Source organism: Pagrus pagrus, assembly GCF_965226575.1.
Source record: "Pagrus pagrus genome assembly, chromosome: 3".
Taxonomy (NCBI): Eukaryota; Metazoa; Chordata; class Actinopteri; order Spariformes; family Sparidae; genus Pagrus; species Pagrus pagrus.
This window is the reverse complement of record NC_140187.1, coordinates 6,466,951-6,486,760: the sequence shown is the minus strand read 5'-3', so window position 1 is coordinate 6,486,760 and position 19,810 is coordinate 6,466,951. Positions and strand designations below refer to the sequence as shown.

Sequence of the window (19,810 nt, the reverse complement as noted above, 5' to 3'; positions counted from 1 at the left end):
AATCTGATGTTTTCAAAAGGAGGATGAAATTCAATTGAGGGATTATCATTTCTCCATTTTTTTTTCGGTCTAATCCGACCCCGTTTCCTCTCCTCGGAGAGATTCAGGCGCCTGACAAAGACAGAAGGGAGTTTAGAGGAACGTCTGAATGGTTTCACTGATGTCGAGGCTGCAGACACGCAGCGGTGAGTCAGTGTGGAGTCAGCAAACTGTCTGTCAGCTCGGGTTCCAACTTTTCTAAACTCACTCGGGCCGTAGTTAACATGCTTGTCGCCTGGAGCTCCTTGACATCACGGCACCCCCCACCGACACTAATGAAGCCAAACGACCTGCAGCCTCTGGTTGCTGCGGCGTCGCCACAGTCGAGGGTAGAAATGCGGCCATCTTGACAACACCTTCCAGGACGAGTTTCCAGCAGAGAGAAATGTTGGCTGCTGTCAGAGGCTCGTGGGTGGAGGAGTGATTCAGTCCATTAGAGAGTAAATGATGAAGGTGTGAAGACATTTAAAGACAAACAGAGACGGAGAGAGGAGGAAGAGGAGAGACTAATCAGCAGAAGGGAAATTCAGGTTGTTATCACATTTCTTACTCTTAAAGAGGCTCTGTGCAGTCGTTAGTTCATGTTAGCAGACTCTTTTTATAAGCTAACTTTAGCTACGCTGTTAGCGGAGCGAAGAGAAGCACTGAGACGAGGCCTGAAGTCACATCCTTTAGACCGTCGCAGGAAATCTGACCCGAGTCCTTCACAGAGAAATCCACAGTCAAGCAGCACTTGAACAACTTCAACAAATCGTCCACAGGCTGGTAGAGACAGCCGAGAGAGGCGGGGAAGGTCTCATTTTTCACATCACGTTACAATCCGCTCACATTCGATAAGAAAGAGATTAACATGTAAATTACTATGAATTGTCACAAAGAGCCCCTTTAAATGTTGGAGAGCTCGAGGAGTCTCTGAGGTCGGTTCAGAGAGGATCCAGGATGACGGCCAACATTGAGGCCTCAAAAATAGGGAGGATTTCAAAAGCAAAGCGATGGTCTGAGGATCGTACGCTCCAGAAAGTTGAGCATCAGGGACTGTATTTCCTGCAGTCTGGTGAACAATTGGCCCTCGAGTGTAAACTTGTATAAATCTGTGGCATAAACTAATTTCTATCACTTTCATTCATTCATTCACTTTTTGCTCTTGCCCTGCAGAGACATGCTGCGGCCCTACAGCCTCTCCGTGGTGACTGACAGAAGAATCCACGTGGCAGATGTTATTTATTACATTTATTTATTATATTTGTTTATTTGATAAGGACAGTGCACAGCTTCTTAGCTTTACCAGAGTTGGCTAAAATCTAATTCACATCTGCAGTCCCTTGACAGCACACAACGTCTCTGTTTGGAAAATAAAACACTGCAGGATTTCAAAACATTAAAACATTAAAACATGACACGATAACAACCAGAGCTCATGGGCCCCTCTCCTTTAAAACTCCATGTAAGAAATGTCTTAGCAGACTTTAACCACAGCACTGACACATCAAAGGTCTTGTTTGAAAAGTGGATTTTTGAGTCTCGTTCCCAACTCATCAAATAATGATGCTTTGGGACGGCGTCCGACCCGTCCTACAATCCTAAAGCGTCAGTTTTTGACGAGTTGGGAACGAAACTCAAAAATCAACCTTTCTTACAAATAGCACCTTTGGCACCAAAAATAATTAGTTTGTAAAACATGCACAAATAACTGTGTGTGGATCAGACTGAGAACCGGAGGACAGGCCGTGGTCGCGACTCGTCAATCAGAAGGCAGCTGCGTCTGAAGCAAAACCTGCTTTATCGTCTGTTTAACTCTTAAAGGGACATAATTCACTAAATGAACATCGTGCTGTGTTGAAGGAGACTGAGATCATAAACTCATCAGGAAACTGTTACATACGTTAAGTGTGAAGTAGGGTCGTTTTCTCATAAGCTTACAGTTTTACAACCAGTGGACGTCGCCCCCTGCTGGTCATCAGAAAGAGTGCAGGTTGACGGCACTTCATCACTGGCTTCACCTTTCATACCTGGAGGCTCCGCCCATTGATCTCTACAGTCAGAGGTCATGATGATTACTAATAAATGAATTTATTTTGAACCTTTGATAAGATGTTACGTCACTTTTTCTTTTCTCAGCTCTGATCAGAGGATCAAACTGCAGATGAAGCCGTGTTACATTTCTCCTCGTTACATGAACTCTCTGATGTGCTTCGTCTACCGTCGGCACAATTTCTTTTTGCGACTTCGGTTCAGGTTTCTTTTCGGGGGCAATTTCCTCTTATTTCATCATCTAACACTTCATCCAGCAGCACCGACACAATTAGAGGAGAGTTAGTGGCTGAACGGAAGAAAGAGTGGTTGAAAGACAGCTTGTTAAAACCAAAACGACTAACATGTTTTCAAATCAAGCACAGTGATGGCCTCATGACACAGCAGAGTTATCGAGGAGTAAAGGTCCAAACGAACAGAAACTTCCTCTGGTCCTGAAGTAGAAAACAACAGGATGTGGGAATAAATCACACTTTATTACTTCTGTCCTTATTATGATGAGTTGATAATATCTTTATTAAATTAAATCTGTTCATCTAAGATTATGAATAATTAGGTTGTTGTTTATTTCAGTGTTAGTTGCTTCTGGAGGTCTTAAATCCATCCATATAGAGCATGTTTGACTTGTAAACCTGGTGTCATCGGTCAGGTGTAACTCAGCCTGTGTCCACACGGTGGCAGTGTTGCACTGAGCAGCTGAGTGCTGCTGAGGAGGAGGAGGTCTTGTTCCGCCACAACTGGAGCTTCAGATTCAGGAGGAGAATAAAAAAAACACTACATTTAGTCCAGAGAGTGAAATGAAATACACCAGGACTGATGCAGAGCGCCCCCTGGAGGCAGAACAGCTCATTACAACCAGTTTTATCAGAGTCGTGGAGGTGATGAGGTGAAGTTTATCCTGACGATGGCTCTTGAGCAGAGTCATCAAATCTGAGGGGTATTTATAAATGTATATGTATTAATGTTACTACAACAACAAGGATCCCTCACTCGTTCCCACGGACCAACACCAAACCTAAATTCAACAGAGTTAGAGGCACCGACTCCACTCAAGATGACGTTTCTAACCTAATACTGAAGATTTATACATCCATATACATGTAGCTGGAAAAGCTCTGATCCATGGAAGCCCAGATTAGCAAGTGTTCTGAGTGATCCGATCACAAATGGACCGCTTCAAGCCTGTCAAGTCACACCTGGCATTAAATGCTAACACACCTACATAACTGAAACAAAATAATCCTTTTTTTTTTTTTACACAAAGAAAGAAATATCTCTCAAAATTGATCGTTTTTTAAAGGGAGTCTGGCGAGGAACCCATGGATGACAAAGAAGAAGCTTTTATTTGTTATTCTTCACTGGATTTCTAAAAGTCGACATGTTTACCGGCAGTGTTTTGTATTTTCGGTGTAAAAGGTGAAATCAGTTGAAACAGCTGCTGGGAGATACGACGCCAACACGAAATAAAGGACAGGCCCTCTGAGGTTGTCCTGTGGTTTCTCCACAAAATGTTTCTGGAGCCTCACAGCAAAGCACAGTTGATTAAGTAATTAATTAAGTTATTTACACCCTTTTTTCAGCTGAAATCTGAACTGTAGCTACTAAACTTACAGCGTTAGCACTCACCTCGTCTGAGGCGGGAGCACGAGCAGGAATGGTGATGTTAATAACATCTTTTTAAATCAATCTAGGATCTCGGGGATTAGGCTAAATGAACTGTATGGAGCCATTTTATTTCTATTTTTTTATTTTTTATTCAACATTTTAAAACAAGTCCCCATCTACTTCAGTTGTTCAGGAGAAAGCTGCAACTCTGTTTTGCTGTGAAGCTCCAGAAATGTTTTCTGTCCTACAAAACTTCACCAGACGCACCATCAGGATGACGGAGAGGAGATAATGACTGAAATTTCATTTTTTGGGTGAACGTAACGTTCAAGTCTGTGGTCCTTTAAATGCTTCATCATTATCTTGTAGAACTGAAGTCTTCTAACTATTGCTCTCAACTGAAGCTGCGGGTCTGTCTTGTGATACATGTAATAAAAGTCTCGAGGTCACAGAAGAAACAAGTGTTAAGAATCACTTTAAATACAAAAATCTGAACGAAAATAATCTTTAAAAAAAATCACAAATGGACACTGATTTATTTCAAATTCCAATGGCTTTATTTTATGTATATAGATTTATATATATTTATATATATTTATATATTATATATATATACTTATGTCACAACTTGTACTCAGTTGCTTGATTATCATCTTTTGTTCAGCTTAAGTTCAAACGACATGACACTAAGACCAAGGCATTCCACACGATCATATCTTACAAAAGAGCAAAGAAATCAACATGAGCGTGCGCACCTGTCGTACACACACGCGTACATACATCAGTGTACAGGTATCGTGGTTCTGTTTGTAGAAAGGACTGGAAAACAAAAAGCAGATAAAGACGAGGACGAGCGAGACAGAGTGAGAGTGTGAGGGAGAGAGAGAGAGAGAGAGAGAGAGAGAGAGAGAGAGAGCAGATGAACCACTGGAGTCGAACTGGAGGAGTCTGTTGCATAGATTGAAGCAAACAGGAGGAGGATGACGGAGAGAGACGGACAGGATGAGAGTGGACGAGGGAGAAGGTGACACACACACTGAGGAAACACACCTTCAACGAGCCAACATCACACACACACACACACACACACACACAGGGAAGCACAGGAAGTTTTGTTTCGGCTCACACACAGACTCACTGCTGAGGCTCAGAGTCTGACAGACAGGACAGGAGACACCGAGGTCACGACCTCCGAGTTTAACGACGCGGTGACGCCTGATGTCGAGCAGGGGGAACGCCGGGACGCTGCGTAAAACGTAAATCAGAATAATCTACTCTCCCTTTTTGACAGATACTCAATTGAAAACAGTACAAAGACAATATATTTAATGTTTTTTGTAAATATATTCTCATTCTGAATTCGATGGCAGCGACGTGTTTCAAACAAAAGATGTGGAACGCTCCAAAAACGCCTGTTTGACGAAGTCCACTGGTGTCAGGTGAGAGAGGACGAGGCGAGGTTCACCAACCATCTGTAAATCTTCTGTAAACAGTTTGTTCGCTAACGATTTGATTCTGTTTAGATTTATGTTTTACACGACGTACCAAGTTTTTTGGGGGGAATCTGGATCGTACCACGTTCACCATCTTAATTTGCTAACGTCCACTAATCACCACTGAACACGGTCAAGCTGAGGCTGATGGGAATGCCGTCAGTTTTTCAGGATTTTGTTCAGAAATCAGCGTTCGACAGATTAAAAACTGGCGGTAGAGGAAAAGTCAGAGGATCATCAAAAGAACGGTAATTCATTATTTATGGGAAGTTAATGTTTGTAGCTAATTTTTAAAATAGACGTCGAGATGATTCACTGAAAACTACAAAAGTGTGAGTGTCACTAAAATTTAACAGCAACTCATCGAAGAGTTGTTGAGATTGTTCAGTCAGGACCAAAATGGAGGACCGACCCAGACCTCTATGCTAAACTTTACAGAACGTGTGTACGGGTTGATAAAAAATTGTATAAATCTAAAAGTTTAGGAGCGACTTAATTGTTGTGGCATCAGATCGGAGCAATTTTAGATTTATGACCTCAGTATTTCTTGAATCCTGCTGACAGATCTGCCAAACTTTCATCTCAGCACACTCAGCTCACTTCAACGTGACCGCACAGTCCAACATTCAACCCTTAACGCTGCCGACACCGTCACCATGACGACGCTTCTACAGCCTGATAATTGAAAATACGCGTTTCTAAACAGATTAACTCTGAGGAGGAATGTTCAGTCGTGTTGTGTTGGATGAATATCAGGTGTGAAGGAACATTTTATAAAATATTCCTGTTTCTCTTTTTCAGATTTTCAGTTTGAAGTCCATCTTTAGCTTAGCTTAGCACAAAGACTGGAAGCAGAGGGAAACTGCTAGCCTAAAGAAACTCCACAGCTGTCTGATTTACACGTTGTTTAGTGTTCAGGAGAACAAATAGAAATCTTAAGGAGTCATCGCGGCTTTGGCAGTTTTTTCTTCTTTTTTTTTGGTCTCTTATTTTCATGTCATTTAGGACTTTAAAAAAATCCAACGTAAACATTACTTTAATGGCAGTGATGATCTGATTCAATGTAAATTCAACTTTAAACAACATTTTCTTTCCCCGTCATCAGCAACTCGACTGTCAGACTGTCACTGATCAATACTGACGCACAATTAGATCTTTTACACAAACACATAATTAAACAAAAATATTTCTTAAAGATGCCTTCAAATTGTTTTTTTCCACAAATTACAGCCACATTTTGTGACAGGCAGGACATCTTACAGGAGTGAAAACGATTAGAGAAAACAGCTGCAGATTAGCTCTCTGTGATCAATTAATCAAAGACTAAACATTCTTTGATTTCAGCGTCTCAAACATTTGAACATCTTTGGGGAGGATTTTCAAGACGTCATCTTGCGGTCGAGGGGGAAATTATACAGTAACAGGCATTTTCTGATATTTTATATTTTATAAAATTGTACATTAATCAATCAAAAGAAGGATCTACAGATTAATCGTTACTGAGTCGTTGCAGTCATACATTTTACAGTTGAAAATAACCTCGTCAGTGCGCCCTGGTCGACAAACTACACGTCTAAATGATCAGACCGACAGAACAGATAAAAACCAGACGGGCTCAGACATGAACACAAAACATTTTACAGGTGAGCAACAACAAACTGCATCATCCTCATTTTCAGGAGGATGATGGATCATGACGATCGATGGATGCGATTGGTGACATGATGACACCTGCAGAGCTGAAGCCTACCTGAACCACATGCTGAGTGTTTCAGGCCTGTTTACTGTCATTGTCTCCCTCCTCCTCTCACTGCACAGATGAGTGGGTGATGAGTTCAGGAGCATCTGTAAAATACATGTGTGTGTGTTTACGTGTGTGTGTGTGTGTGTGTGTGTGTGTGTGTGTGTGTGTGTGTGTGTGTGCGTGCGTGCTGGGACTGGTGGATGAAACAGCGGAGAGGTGGATGAGCGGACAGATCAGTTCAAAGTTATTTTGAGACGATGGAAACAAAAAAAGAGGAATCGTCATCTTTCATCAATCCATCCATAAGAAGTCACACAGTTTTAATTTCCTCAGTGTGTTTCACCTCACAGTGCAAATACATGTGTGTGTGTGTGTGTGTGTGCGTGTGTTAGTGTGTGTGTGTTAGTGTTGCATGTGTTTTGGGGCGTGTGTTTGAGATTCATTTGAGAAAAACAAGTCAACATTTGGGATGTTTCATTCCATACTAAAACATGCAGAACACAGAACATTGAACACAGATACTGAACAGTTAAGTTTTATCCAAATGCAGTTTCTCTTTTTTGTTTTTTTGTTCATTTTTTTGTCTTTTTTGTCTCTTTTCGCACAGAGTGGCTTTAGGCTACACAGAACACGACGGAACCAATCGCACCAGGTTGGACATATTGCTTTAAACCACCAAATTTTTGTATATATGTCATGCATGCCACATAGATGATATTATGTTTATACAAAAATAACACCAACGCCTATTACTGTGTATCATAGTAATTACAGAAAACAAATCTTTTTCAGTCTTTTTTGCAATGAAGTTCAACTGAGAAACCATATATAAATCTATGTATTTATATCCACTATACTAGATATAAATATATAGAGATAATATATAAATATATAGATACATATGTTAAGTGGTTATGACTTTTCCAGCTGTGATATTCCAGTTCGTTTTAACCATTTTCTTTTTTTTTTTATTTGTGAATTTTTGAAGTGGATGTGAAGCTTCTCCAAAGTATTCCTTAGTATCCGGCGACAGGAAGCTGTTCTGAGAAAGGCAGTGCTCTGAAGAGGAAGCAGTCAAAATGCAACAATGACTGGAGAAGAAGCGAGTTCCTTTTCCATACAGAAGTCCGGTTGGAAAACTGCGGCAAACTTCAGGGAAAACTTAAAAACCAGGCGAAGATTTTCAGTCCGCTGCTGAGTTTGATTTGTGACGAGAACCAGAAGCACAAACAGTTCTGGAGCGTCTCTGGTGGCCGGGCTGTACTGTGCGCCTGGCATGAGACGTGAGGGCAACCAGTCCAACCAGTCCAACAGACGATCACCACAGCGAGGCCATGGCAAGCACAGAGGGACAATCTTATCCAGACGGGAGGGAGGGAGGGAGGGAGGGAGGAGGTGGATGGGTGGGTGTGTTGGGGGGCGTGACGGCAAACTTGTGCAGAAGAAGAAACGACTTTGGCAGAACATTCTTTAAAGCTTTGCTGGGTGATGATTGGCTGATTGCCCCCTCTCCCATTTCCTGCCACCGACAGACAGCAGGTACACTTCATTCACTTATATGACAATATTTACATTGTACTGACTGTAGGAGCACCGCTGTTCTGTCAGAATCAGCAGTCGAACAAAACAGAGAGGAAACGCGTCATCATTTGCGAGGTGCGTCTCATTTACAGGCAACCGACACACGGCAGGAAGAGGAAGTGATGTCACGAGCGCTTTAACAGTCCTGCTCTCTTCCCGCGGTATGTTTTCTGAAAGTTGGTGGTTGTATAAAATGGCGATGACATCTACAGCTGCGGCTGTGTCCCGTCACAGGCTCCGCCTCATGACTAAATGAAATATGTGGCGTCTTTCCGTGTTCCCGGATTTAATACATGTGGTCCACGAGCAGCCCGAGCTTCAGAGCCATGATTAGGCATGTAAACATCTACAGCAGGATGTACAGTAATTTATCACATCGTTAAAGCTGCTACAAGGTTCTTGATTTTTGTTGATTCTGGCGGCCCCTGTGGACAAAAGTGGTATGAACACCACCACCTCCTGTAAGGATCTTGATCTGGATAGCGAATACTTTAGTGTTCAGAAGCGAATTAAGGAAAGAGACGACTTATTCTCTTCCTTATTTAAGCTGTTTGCAGGATGCATGGCGATGAAGTAATCTATATATTTGTGTCTGCGTAAAAATTAATAACTTTAATATGACAAGAGACTGCAGAGCACCTTCTTTCTTCAGGCTGAAACTCCTCAAATCATCCTCAACACTTCACCATGAACAGCAGTTTTAATTACAAGATTTATCCAACCTGGCGACAGGCATCAAGAATAACTATAATCTTCCACTGATGGCCTCGTTTGCTTATGTAGGTCACAAAGATGCATCAGTTTTAAACTGAGACTGTGTCATAGCCAGTTAAAAGTTCCTTATCGTACATGAAATACTGAAACTATGACGAATAAATCAACAGAAGAGCTCAAAGAGAGTTCACATTTCTTTTGGTGGCGCAGTGTTAGAGGAGGTCGTCATGGGATCAATCTTTTGATTAATTTCTAGCGACCCGAGACGAGCTGGCTCAAACTGTCCTCCAGTCCCAGAGACTTTACGCATGTTGGGTTCAGGTCTGAGTCAAAGGCTGAAAGAAACTCACTGCCTGGGCCGTCGCTACTTTGATCCTCAGTTTTGGTCTCGAGGCGATCGGAGCTCGTTTTGTGACGAGGGCAGACGCGCCGCATCAAAAAGGAGGCGGAGCCTGAAGCGGGACACAGCTTTGATCCTCTATAAAGTCGTCAGCTCCGACACCAGTCAGTTGGAAAACAGCTTCGATCCACTCATTCAAAGAAATCAGTCTTAGTAGCTTCAAAGTACAGAAACAAAGAAACCCAGAGGTTGGATAAATAATTATACACTCCCATTTAATGTTTGATACAGTTAGCTGTATTCACGTTGCATTTGCTGAACTCTAATGGAGTTGGATAACTGCGTAATCACATAGCGTGTAGTGTATCACAACATCTTATATAAGGTGAATATACTCATGTAAAAGGGGGCTGATGGAACGAGATTGTTGAGATTCCAATTGAACGGCCAACAGGAAGTAAACAAGTCACTGCAGGTTTCTGAGCCCTAACATCAGGTGACCAAGACGACACACGTGGCATAAATATTTAGAGAGCTGTAAAAAGTCCACGTTAGATTCATCTCATTCATGTACTGTACTGTCACCAAACTCTTCAGCCTATACATATATATTCATATATCTCCAAAATATTAAAAAGTACTTAATATAAAAATACAGAAGAATTGTAAAAAATGAGCAAAACATTGAATTTTATATGAAAACCATGCAAGAAAGATTCCCCATTTAGTTAAATAGTAACTCTAAGATTCAGGAAAGCAAGGGAATGAAAGGGAAGTGGTCGGATGAGAGAAGCGCAGGCGAACTGCCACCCACTTGCTTTTCATGTAAACATTGTAGAGGTCCTTTAAACTTGGTTCGGCAGTGACGACTGAAGATTTTCTCCTTGCTTTTTGGTCATGTTTGGAGTAAAGGGCCGGGGAGGAGGATGTGGGGGGGGGGTCGAGGGGTCGGGGGTGAGAAAGTCCAAAGGAAACCTCGATAACCATGAGATAAAAAACAATACAGACAACCTATAAAATATGGCTCTGAGTTACATAGAAAAAGCTCATCAGAGGGGAGGAAGAACCTAGTCATGACAAAAAGTTGGAAATATGGCAGTAGTAGCACATTACTTCAATAAGAACAGATGATTTAGTTTCTGTTCGTCAGAACTGACAAACGAGGGAACAAAAACATCAGAACTGGTACTAAGATTTGTCTTGAACACAGACAGACTGTCCAGATTCTGTTCATCCATCTATGAACTTCCTGTCTGTTGAACTGAACTGACTCATCGACACCGCAGTCATTCCCCTTTTAACAGTGTTAGCGTTCAGAGCACAAGTTAAACTTTAGAGGGGGTGAGATTACATAAAGTCAAACTAAAGACACGTGTGCACCAACAGATGTGAACTGGACCGTGCAAACTGAGACAAAGACTCGTCCCTGGGACGTGAAATGAGGTGGATTAGAAACACTGCTCTTTCATGCTGAAAGGACTCAGGTGACCATCTGATCAGGACCCCTCCCTGTGGACGTAATCTGCAGGGACTGTACGTCCTATCTGGTCTGGAAACCCCTCAGGATCCACCAGGACGAGCTTGATGCGTCTCTGGGGAGGAGACAAGGTAAACTGGGGCTATCTGTCTTAGTCTGGTCCACTGCAACCCAGATCTAAGTGTGTGGGAACTATTTATTTAGAAGAGGCAAATGGACAAATAGTTCTCACCCTGTGGCAGTACGGTTCAGTCTGGAGAGCCCAAACGACATTTTTCAGGTCCACGTGACATAAATTTGGTCATCTGTGAGGACGGCACAGTGGGGCAGTGGTTAGCGGGGGTCACCTCACAGTGTCACGGTCACAGGCTGTTTTTTTTTATTGGTTGGCAGACTTCAAGATGGCTGGACTTAGCTAATATGAGCCTGTCAGAGAGGAGACGTCAGGGATACAAAGAGAGCGAGAGGACGAGGAAGAACGGTGAATGATTAGCCTCATCCTTCAAGTATTCTGGTTCTGTGTTAGCCAAAGTCAAAGTCAGTTTTCTGACTGTTGACAATAAAAGCATTCGGCGTACGTTCTGGCCTCATTTCATCAGCGCGCTGGGGAAAACTCAGCACTTCTTAAGGAACCACAAGAACAGACTGTACTCGTCTACAAGCGCGTTGATGTGTGGAACGCGTATGCAGACGTTCACTGGAGGAGTATTTCAGGGCTTTAACGTCCCCGCTGCGGTTCCCTCTCCGTGAGCTGATTGACGAGCCTGTCTCTGTCCCGTCGCGGTGACAGGATGTTCAGTCCTACAGTCAGGAAGTTAATGGAGCTCTGAACAGACGCTGCTGCAGACTAACACACATATGGTTGTCTAAACAGAATCCCAAATATTCATTCCTAAGTTATCATGCGACTCAACACGAATGAAACAAAACATGCATCCTACTAGAGGGGGGAACTTGAACCACACTCTTGTTTCCTATCGACACTGTGGACGTACTGGGGGGGGGGGGAGGGGCAGAGAGAACCAGAACCCTGACTGGATGAGTTGAGGTCAGAGCCCCGCAGAGCAAAGAGCGAGCGCTCTCTGAACGCTGCCATGTTGGATATTTTTGGGTCGTAAACATTCTGTCCTTCCACATGCAACACAGCAGCTAAAGAAAAACCAACACATACAGACACGATAAAGGGAAGAACATTTTTTTAACAGTTGAACCTTGAACACTGTAGTGTCACACGCACAAGACATTCTGTGGAGTTTGAATCAACCATCAATTAACAATCTTTAGAGGTTTTAAAAACAAACAAAATAAAAGATTACATTTTTGCATTTGCCTAAAAATCTTCTGAACACCAAACCCGGCTGTTAGCTGTGTAGAGGAGCGAAAGCGTTATGTACATGAGAATCACTGCACTCTTTGAAAAGTTCGGTGCCATTTTTGAGAGCGTTACGCAGGAATGAAGCGAGTACAGAACACAACATGCTGCTGCAAGTCCCGCAAAGATCGAACCCAACATCGTTTAAAAGCTTTTCAAAAGGATCATCAAGTAAAAAATATACATGAATGGACAAGGACAGGCCTTCCACAGTGGAGACTCTGGACTCCACCCTCTACTGATACATGTGTGGTGGTGGAGGTGGTGGCGGTGGAAGGACAAACTTACAGGCAGAACGACGCCACAGTCAGTATGAAAAACACAATGTGGCAGGAATGACTGAAGGGGGGTGATGACGATGTGAAGCATGTGTGTATGCAGGATGAGGGGATGAGCGGAGCGATGACTTCCCTCCTCGGTGCGACAGTTCAGTTGGTGGGATGACAGATGATGCTGAGATAGTGGAGGGAGGAGGAGGAGGAGGAGGGAGGAGGAGCTCAGATGGATGACTCGCGGCTGTGTGGCAAGGCGCTGGGCGGCTCTCCTCCTCCCCCCGCCCCAGAGGAGGCGCCGGGGAGGGAGTCGATCTCGTCTCCAGTCTCCTCGGGGATGCGGGCCTCCTCCTCGGACAGGGGCACGAACTCGGGATGGACCATGAAATTGTGGATGGAGCTACGGGACTCTGGGCTCTCCAGCCCCTCGTACAGGGAGCTACGGAACGCGTTCACCACCTTAATCTGAAACAAAGAAAGAAAGAAAAAGCGTCAGAGGACGAGCTGATCAGCAACAACTTCATGACGGTGTGATGTCAAACAGGCAGCAGGGGCTGATGGGACACATGGTGGTCGTGCATCTGAATCTGGGCGGGGAGGTGCAAAACCACAAAACACAACATCAATAACAGGCCGGCTGGATGGAGAACAAAACAAAACCCACAACACATCAACACAAGGGTCAAAAAAAAGGTCGACATGATGTTGGATGCAGCTGAACGCAAGAAGACAAACTGCAACTAAAAAATCCACCAATGAATGTGGAGGAGCATCAAATCACAAATGCTACAGCGCACACACACACACACACACACGCACACACATATACACACACATCTAAGATATGATTGTTTACTAAAGCATTAAGATTTCCCTTCATAGGAAGTAGAGCGCCTGAAGAAGTAGGCAAACACACCCAAATCTAAAGTGCTCTTTGTTTTGAATTTGATTTATATCTTATGTAGTAAAGAATTATTTGGAGGTCGAACATTCAACCTTCCTCCGACCACTTAGTGATTTTCCACATTACCCAGAATACCCTAACATTTGTCTGACCTGAGCCTGAACCAATCTAAAGTAAAAAGTCAGTCTGTGAGGACGCACTCTTCAGTCCTCAGAGGGGACGCGAGTCCTCTCAATGTGACTGTCGAGCCTCCCAACGCCGTGAACACGCAGTGAAGATTAAGGTCTGCAGTTGAACCCCAGGCCTTTATTTGTCTGATCTGAAATGTGTCGTCAGTCTGTTCTTTGATCAGATATTTCCTGATTTGAGTCAAGACAAACTCTGTGAGAGGTACTGAACTGCAGTGTTGGGAGACTGCGTCCCCCCGAGGTCTTCGCTGTGTTAATCGGTTTTTGCTAATTTGATTAGATCCAACTTTATTCAGGAATATTTCGGGGTGTAACGGTACACGTATTCGCCCCTACAGTAACTGTGACGATACAGACCTCAAGGTTCAGTGTATGCAGTCATACAAAGATTACCTCTGAGTCAGTCACACTGGCCAGATTTTTACTGTTCTACAGCAAACTCTTATCAAAGTCTCAGAGAGCAAGTGGTGGATCAGACAAGGACGGCGTGGACGACTGTGTTGCGAGACAGTTGCACTACTGTCTGTTGAGAATAAATAAAAAGAAACCTGTTCTTATGCATTTGTGATTTTTTGTTGCTTTTATCAAATTGAACTGAACTCATACTGAACCGTGAAGCCAAAGCTGAGGTACACGCCGACTCTGACGTGTACCGTTACACATCATGTGATCACAATACAAAGTAAAACGTTAAAACACAGGGCCTTCTAATAAAGCAGGACCTGTCTTTGTTTATTTTGTACTTTAGTTATACAAATATGCAAAAATTCAAATTCTGATGTATAAAAAAATGTGTATAAATATCAAAAACCAACTGACAGGCTGGATAACTGACTTTAGGAGCTACTCGGGGTCTGGGCCCTCTTTGCCAACTGTAAATCTGCCTTGATGGTGTTAGCACTCGTATAGATTATTCTCAAACGATACCCGGCCCAGTAAACAACACAAACACGCGCGCACACACACACACACACACACACACACACACACACACACACACACACACGGGGGAAAAACAACAAACACATGCACACTGTTATAATCACATTCAGAGTCAGAATCGTTTTGTCCTCTAGCTGCTCTCTTCTCTCCGACTTAAGTCGCTTCCTCTGCCATGAATCCACAGAGGCTGCAGCTGATCACACTGATTTATACGCACCAGCAGACACTCTTCATCATAATTAATAACCCTGCAGTTCAAAGCTCTCGATTACTGAAACACAGGAGAGCTGCAGGCTGAGCACTGCAGCTTAGAGCATACATGCAACCATCACACATGCACACGCACACACACTCGCACACAAAGCTCACAAGTTAAAAAGCTCTTGGCTGTTAAACCATGAGAGACTTGCTGAGCCTGACAGATTTAACCCTGCTCAGGATTAACCCATAAAATTATCTTGGTGCCCAGGCTGTCGCCTCCGAGAAAGAGAAAAAAATGCAACAAAGAAAATAGAGCAGGGATTTTTTCTCTCTCGGTCACGAATCAGAACGCTTCACAGCTTTGTTCCCTTCTCATTGGCCACGTGTGCCAACAGTGGTGATCTTTCATCGACTCGTCAGGCAGCAAGTCACATCAGGGTTAATAGATGCGTGTTAAGAGTTTAAATCTCCACAACATGCAGGAGGAAAAGCAGCAGGCTGAGAGAAAGAACTGATGAAAGGTATTAAAAAGAAAGAGCAGAAAGAGATTAAAACGAAGGGAAAAAAGCCACCGCAGAAGGAGGAGGAAGCACATAGAAACAGGAACAGTGTGAGGTTGGAGATGGAAACTGATGACGCGATCAGAAACACGAGTCTGCAGGTTCATTTTTAGATCTTTTAGATGGTTTTCATTCAAAGAATAAAGCTGGACATATTCTATATTTTTCTTTTTGTCAACACATGTAATGAAAAGACCAAAAACTAATAATGTGTTAGTTTATCTCTCAATGCTTTCACTTCCCTACCCTGTCGGCCCAAAGCCCACTGAAGACGTAAAGCTTTAAAAACAGCTCAGAGATGTATGATTTCATTTATAAAAAAGCCTCAGTAATGTTTTAAAACAACTGTGGATCATACATTTCTGTTTTCATACACATTAAAAAACGATGTGTGTTAACTAGTGATCGCTAGTTGTGTCAGCAGGTGTCTTGCTGAACATTGAACAGCAGGCTAACAGCTTCCTTCAGCTTCCAGTCTTTATGCTAAGCTAGGCTAACCACACCCTGACTCAAGCTCCATACTTAACACAGAGACATGAGACTATCAACACATGCACCTTATCCCTGCTGTCCATATTTTTATTCTGCATATGTTTTTCTTTCCTCCTTCTCCTTCTTATCATTATTATTATTATAATTATTATCATTATTGTTATCATCATCATATACGTTTTATTTACTAATAGCCATTTACCATTTCTCTAGTGGAGTCTCCAAGCAAAAGATTTTCATAAGAGTGTACTTGTACAACTGGAGTGACAATAAAACATCTTGAATCTTGACTGACATTCACCTTCTCATCTCAGTTGCAGACAGAAAGAGAATGAATGTTTCCTGATATTTAATAGACAGTGAGATTAGTGGAGCTTTGTTGGGTTTGGCTCCATTCTCAAATAAAATTTGTGACATATTTGACATGAATGGTCTCAGCTCTTCACAGCTCAGCATCCTCCGATTAAAGAAAAACACCTGCAATTTACCGAATAAACTAACTAAAGGAAGTGAAGTGTTGAGCAGGAATGATTAAATAATAATCCTGATTCAGTATTTTTGCTGCTAAATGGTTGTTTCAATGCTTTCCAAAGTCAAACTGTGTACTTTATGATATATTATATAATGTATAACACCACATCGGTTCCAGCTTTATGTAAATTACCATCTTGTTTTATAACAGCTCAGATTATATTCAGATATTTCAGATTAGTTGAGGATGTGCAGACACCTGCTGATGACAGAAACAGTGTGTAGGATTTAGTGTTGGTGAGTCATGCAGCATTCAGTGTTTCATGCAGATCAAACAGAGAAAAAGAGTCCAGCCGGGTGAAGCGAGGTGTTAGCTGGCCTCCCGTCACCGACTCACTGCCTGCAGTAGAGGAAGAAGCAGCAGCAGCTGGGGGCGGAGCCCCGGCCGAGTTGGTGAGAGAGGAGGAGGCGCTAAGCCCTACGTGGGTGGGGCTAGAGAGAGTTTTGGCTGCAGTGGCATCATTGTGCTGGCTGACGACGGACGGCTGGCGGCGCAGGGCACCGGGGACCGGCGCCTGGCCCGTCTGGAAGGTATAGACCACATCCATCTGAAGGAAGGACAGCCATAACATACTGTTAGATTGCAGAGAGACAGAGCGAGGAGACAGGACAGAAACAGGAAAGACTTCTGGAGAGGTTAGAAAGAGTTTTAAAGAAGCTTGATGGAAAAGTTTTGGGGTTTTGAAGGTTGGTTATTATATTTCATGTCTTAAGTGCAGCACAAACCAGACGGACAGAGGAAGTAGTTCAGATTCAGAAGCCAGGTTGTGTCGATCCAGAGAGTAAATGAGAGAAAACTGATGCTATTCTGGAGGTGTGATGTATTAAATCAGGACAGTAACGAATCCTGATGAGTTGATGTGCATCAGCCATCGATGAAGCTCAGTGTTAACCAGATAAAATACCCAGATTAAGATCATGTGTCAATACTAGGTGAAGATGAAGTCATTCCAGATTTAAACAATGCTACATTTAGGCATGAAGACAGTAAGATAGACTCTTGCAGTAAGTAATTATAATTGCTATATTGTAGGCAACTGGATTTATTTCAGTTCTTTCTTAAAGTTTCAGTTTCACCTCTCATCACAAGAGAACTGAAGAAGCCTCGTGGATGAGAGGTGAAACGTCTTCGAGAAACTAAAACAAGTCCAGTTGCCGATACGTTGCCGTTACGATACAGCACTTTTTAGACAACCCATTTTCCCATAGAATAACCTACACAGTAGTGATGTGTTCTGCAGCAGAGAGACATTAACATCAAATTGAAAGAAAGAAGATACACAGAAGAACATGACACTGAGCAGAGACAAGAAGAAGTGGACGAGAAGAGGACAGTCTGAGAGCAAAACCACTGAGAGAGAGCTGTCACTTAGTGAAAGACAAAATGTGAAAGTCCAGAAGAAGCTCTTATAGAACGAAGGGATGAAGGAAGAAACCGAACAATGAATAAAGAGCTTTTGAATCAGACTGAAAGCACTTTGAGAGAAGAAGACAGGAGGAAGAGGAGAAATTGTGTCACTTTGAATGACTGATAAAGTTTCGGCAGCGAGGTGCTGCTTGTACCAATTATTCCCCCACTGTGTTTGACTGTTGAGGCGTTGAGCGGCACAACGCTGCCCACCAGGATTAGAGAGGAGGAGGACAGGAAGAGGAGCGTGGAGAGATAAGAACCTAATTAGCTTGCAGCCTTTCGTTGCCTCCCCCTCGATCCTCCCATCCTCCCATCCCAGGAGGATGACAGACTGATATTACAGATACACAGACATGAACAGAGAGGAGAGAGCTTCCTCTTCTCTTTCCAGTGTGTCTGATATTTGGGAGGGAAGAGGTCAAGAGCTTTATTTCTGTTTCTGCTCGCATCACTTCCTTCTTTCATGGCGCCCTGCAGCTTGACGAAGTCACTATGGTTATTTTCCGACACTCCACAAATCAGAATCAGGTTTCCACCGTAAGTGAAATCAAGCCTGCGTCCGCTTTCCATTTAGTAGCTTCTGATCATATCACGTGATGCCAATCAGCAGATGGAGTTGCAACGTTGCAGAGGAATTGTAGACGTCTAAAGCACTTTCAGGACGACTTCATACAGCTGGTAAAGATTTTTCCTTTTTACGGTTAAGAGTGAAATGTAAGGCTCGGCTTTTGAACTTGCAATAACTAACTTTCGGCCACTTGGAGGCAGCAGAAATGTGTTGTGAACATGACATCGACATATTGTTTATGCATTTGGGAGTCAAGGAGCAACGTAATCATAAGTTATGGTAGGGCTGGGCAATTTGTTATCTTTTGTACGTTTTAAAGGCTGCATCACGGTAAAGTGATGTAATCTTCTGAACTAAGACCCATTACTGATGATTATTCAATTTAATTAATCGCATAGTTTTAATAATTTGCCAAAGTAACAGAAGTCATCCTTATAATACTGACAAAAATGAAAACTGGGAAATATTTGACTGCTGAATGCTCGACTGTGTTCACAAGCAAGTCTCTGACTGTGTGTGTCTGCTGTTTGGTGAGGAACAGGTGGAATAAAGTGGGTTCATAGAGCTTCTTCTCTGGAAACAGCTGCCTGCTGCAGCCGAAAAACGACATTATGAGTGCATTGAAAATGAACCGAAACAGTTAAGTTACCATCCAGACGGCTTAACAATGAGCTGAAGCTCCACAAAGCCGAGCAGAGCTGCAGATTCAAGTAAAGCATTATTCTCTGTAGGTTCATCATTACGAGCAAACCCTTTCATATTTTCACATTGTTATAGCAGTCTGAAATTAAACGTTCGCATGATTGAAGTATCAGAAAAGATAATTAATAGTTGTTTCTGGAAAGGTCACATTTGGAACAATTATTAAAACGCCAGAAAAGTCTAATATTTCTGTCAGTTAGTTTGAGACGCTGAGAGTTTTCAGAGTCTGTGTGAAGAGGCAGAGAACAGAAAAACTCAAGAGGACGAAGCAGAAGAAGATATTTGTTATTATTAATTCTGACGTGTTCACCTTCCGGCAAAAATCTGAATAAGTTAGTCCACTGCTGACAGGAAAACACCTGACCTCTCTAACCGACTGTGTGTGTGTGTGTGTGTGTGTGTGTGTGTGTGTGTGTGTGTGTGTGTGTGTGTGTGTGAGTGTGAGTGTGTGTGCGAGCATGAGAGAGAGAGAGAGAGAGAGAGAGAGAGAGAGAGAGAGAAGAACGTTGGCTGCTGTTACTGTAGGTGGGTGTTAGCATCAAGGCTAATGAACCCCATAGGGACAGAATGGGACTGCCTGTGGACATGCTAATGCTCAGTGAGTGCTGATCTATCCTGTAGGAGGATGTTAACAGACACACAC

The 19,810-nt window shown here is 42.9% G+C and overlaps 1 protein-coding gene across 6 annotated transcripts in view; it reads right to left on the bottom strand.

Moving 5' to 3' along the window:
- Positions 1–5,234: 5,234 nt before the first annotated feature.
- Positions 5,235–19,810, bottom strand: part of LOC311255399 (plasma membrane calcium-transporting ATPase 1-like) — a 91,959-nt gene continuing 77,383 nt past the window's right edge. For 4 of the 6 annotated variants that reach the window (XM_084349833.1, XM_084349834.1, XM_084349832.1 and 1 more), the window contains one exon: positions 5,235–13,133. In XM_084349833.1, the coding sequence (XP_084205959.1) occupies positions 12,894–13,133 (240 nt within the window). In that variant the 3' untranslated portion in view covers positions 5,235–12,893. Of the gene's footprint in view, positions 13,134–16,823; positions 17,035–19,810 lie in introns of all 6 variants that reach the window. The other 2 variants (XM_084349837.1, XM_084349835.1) reach the window with 2 other exon arrangements.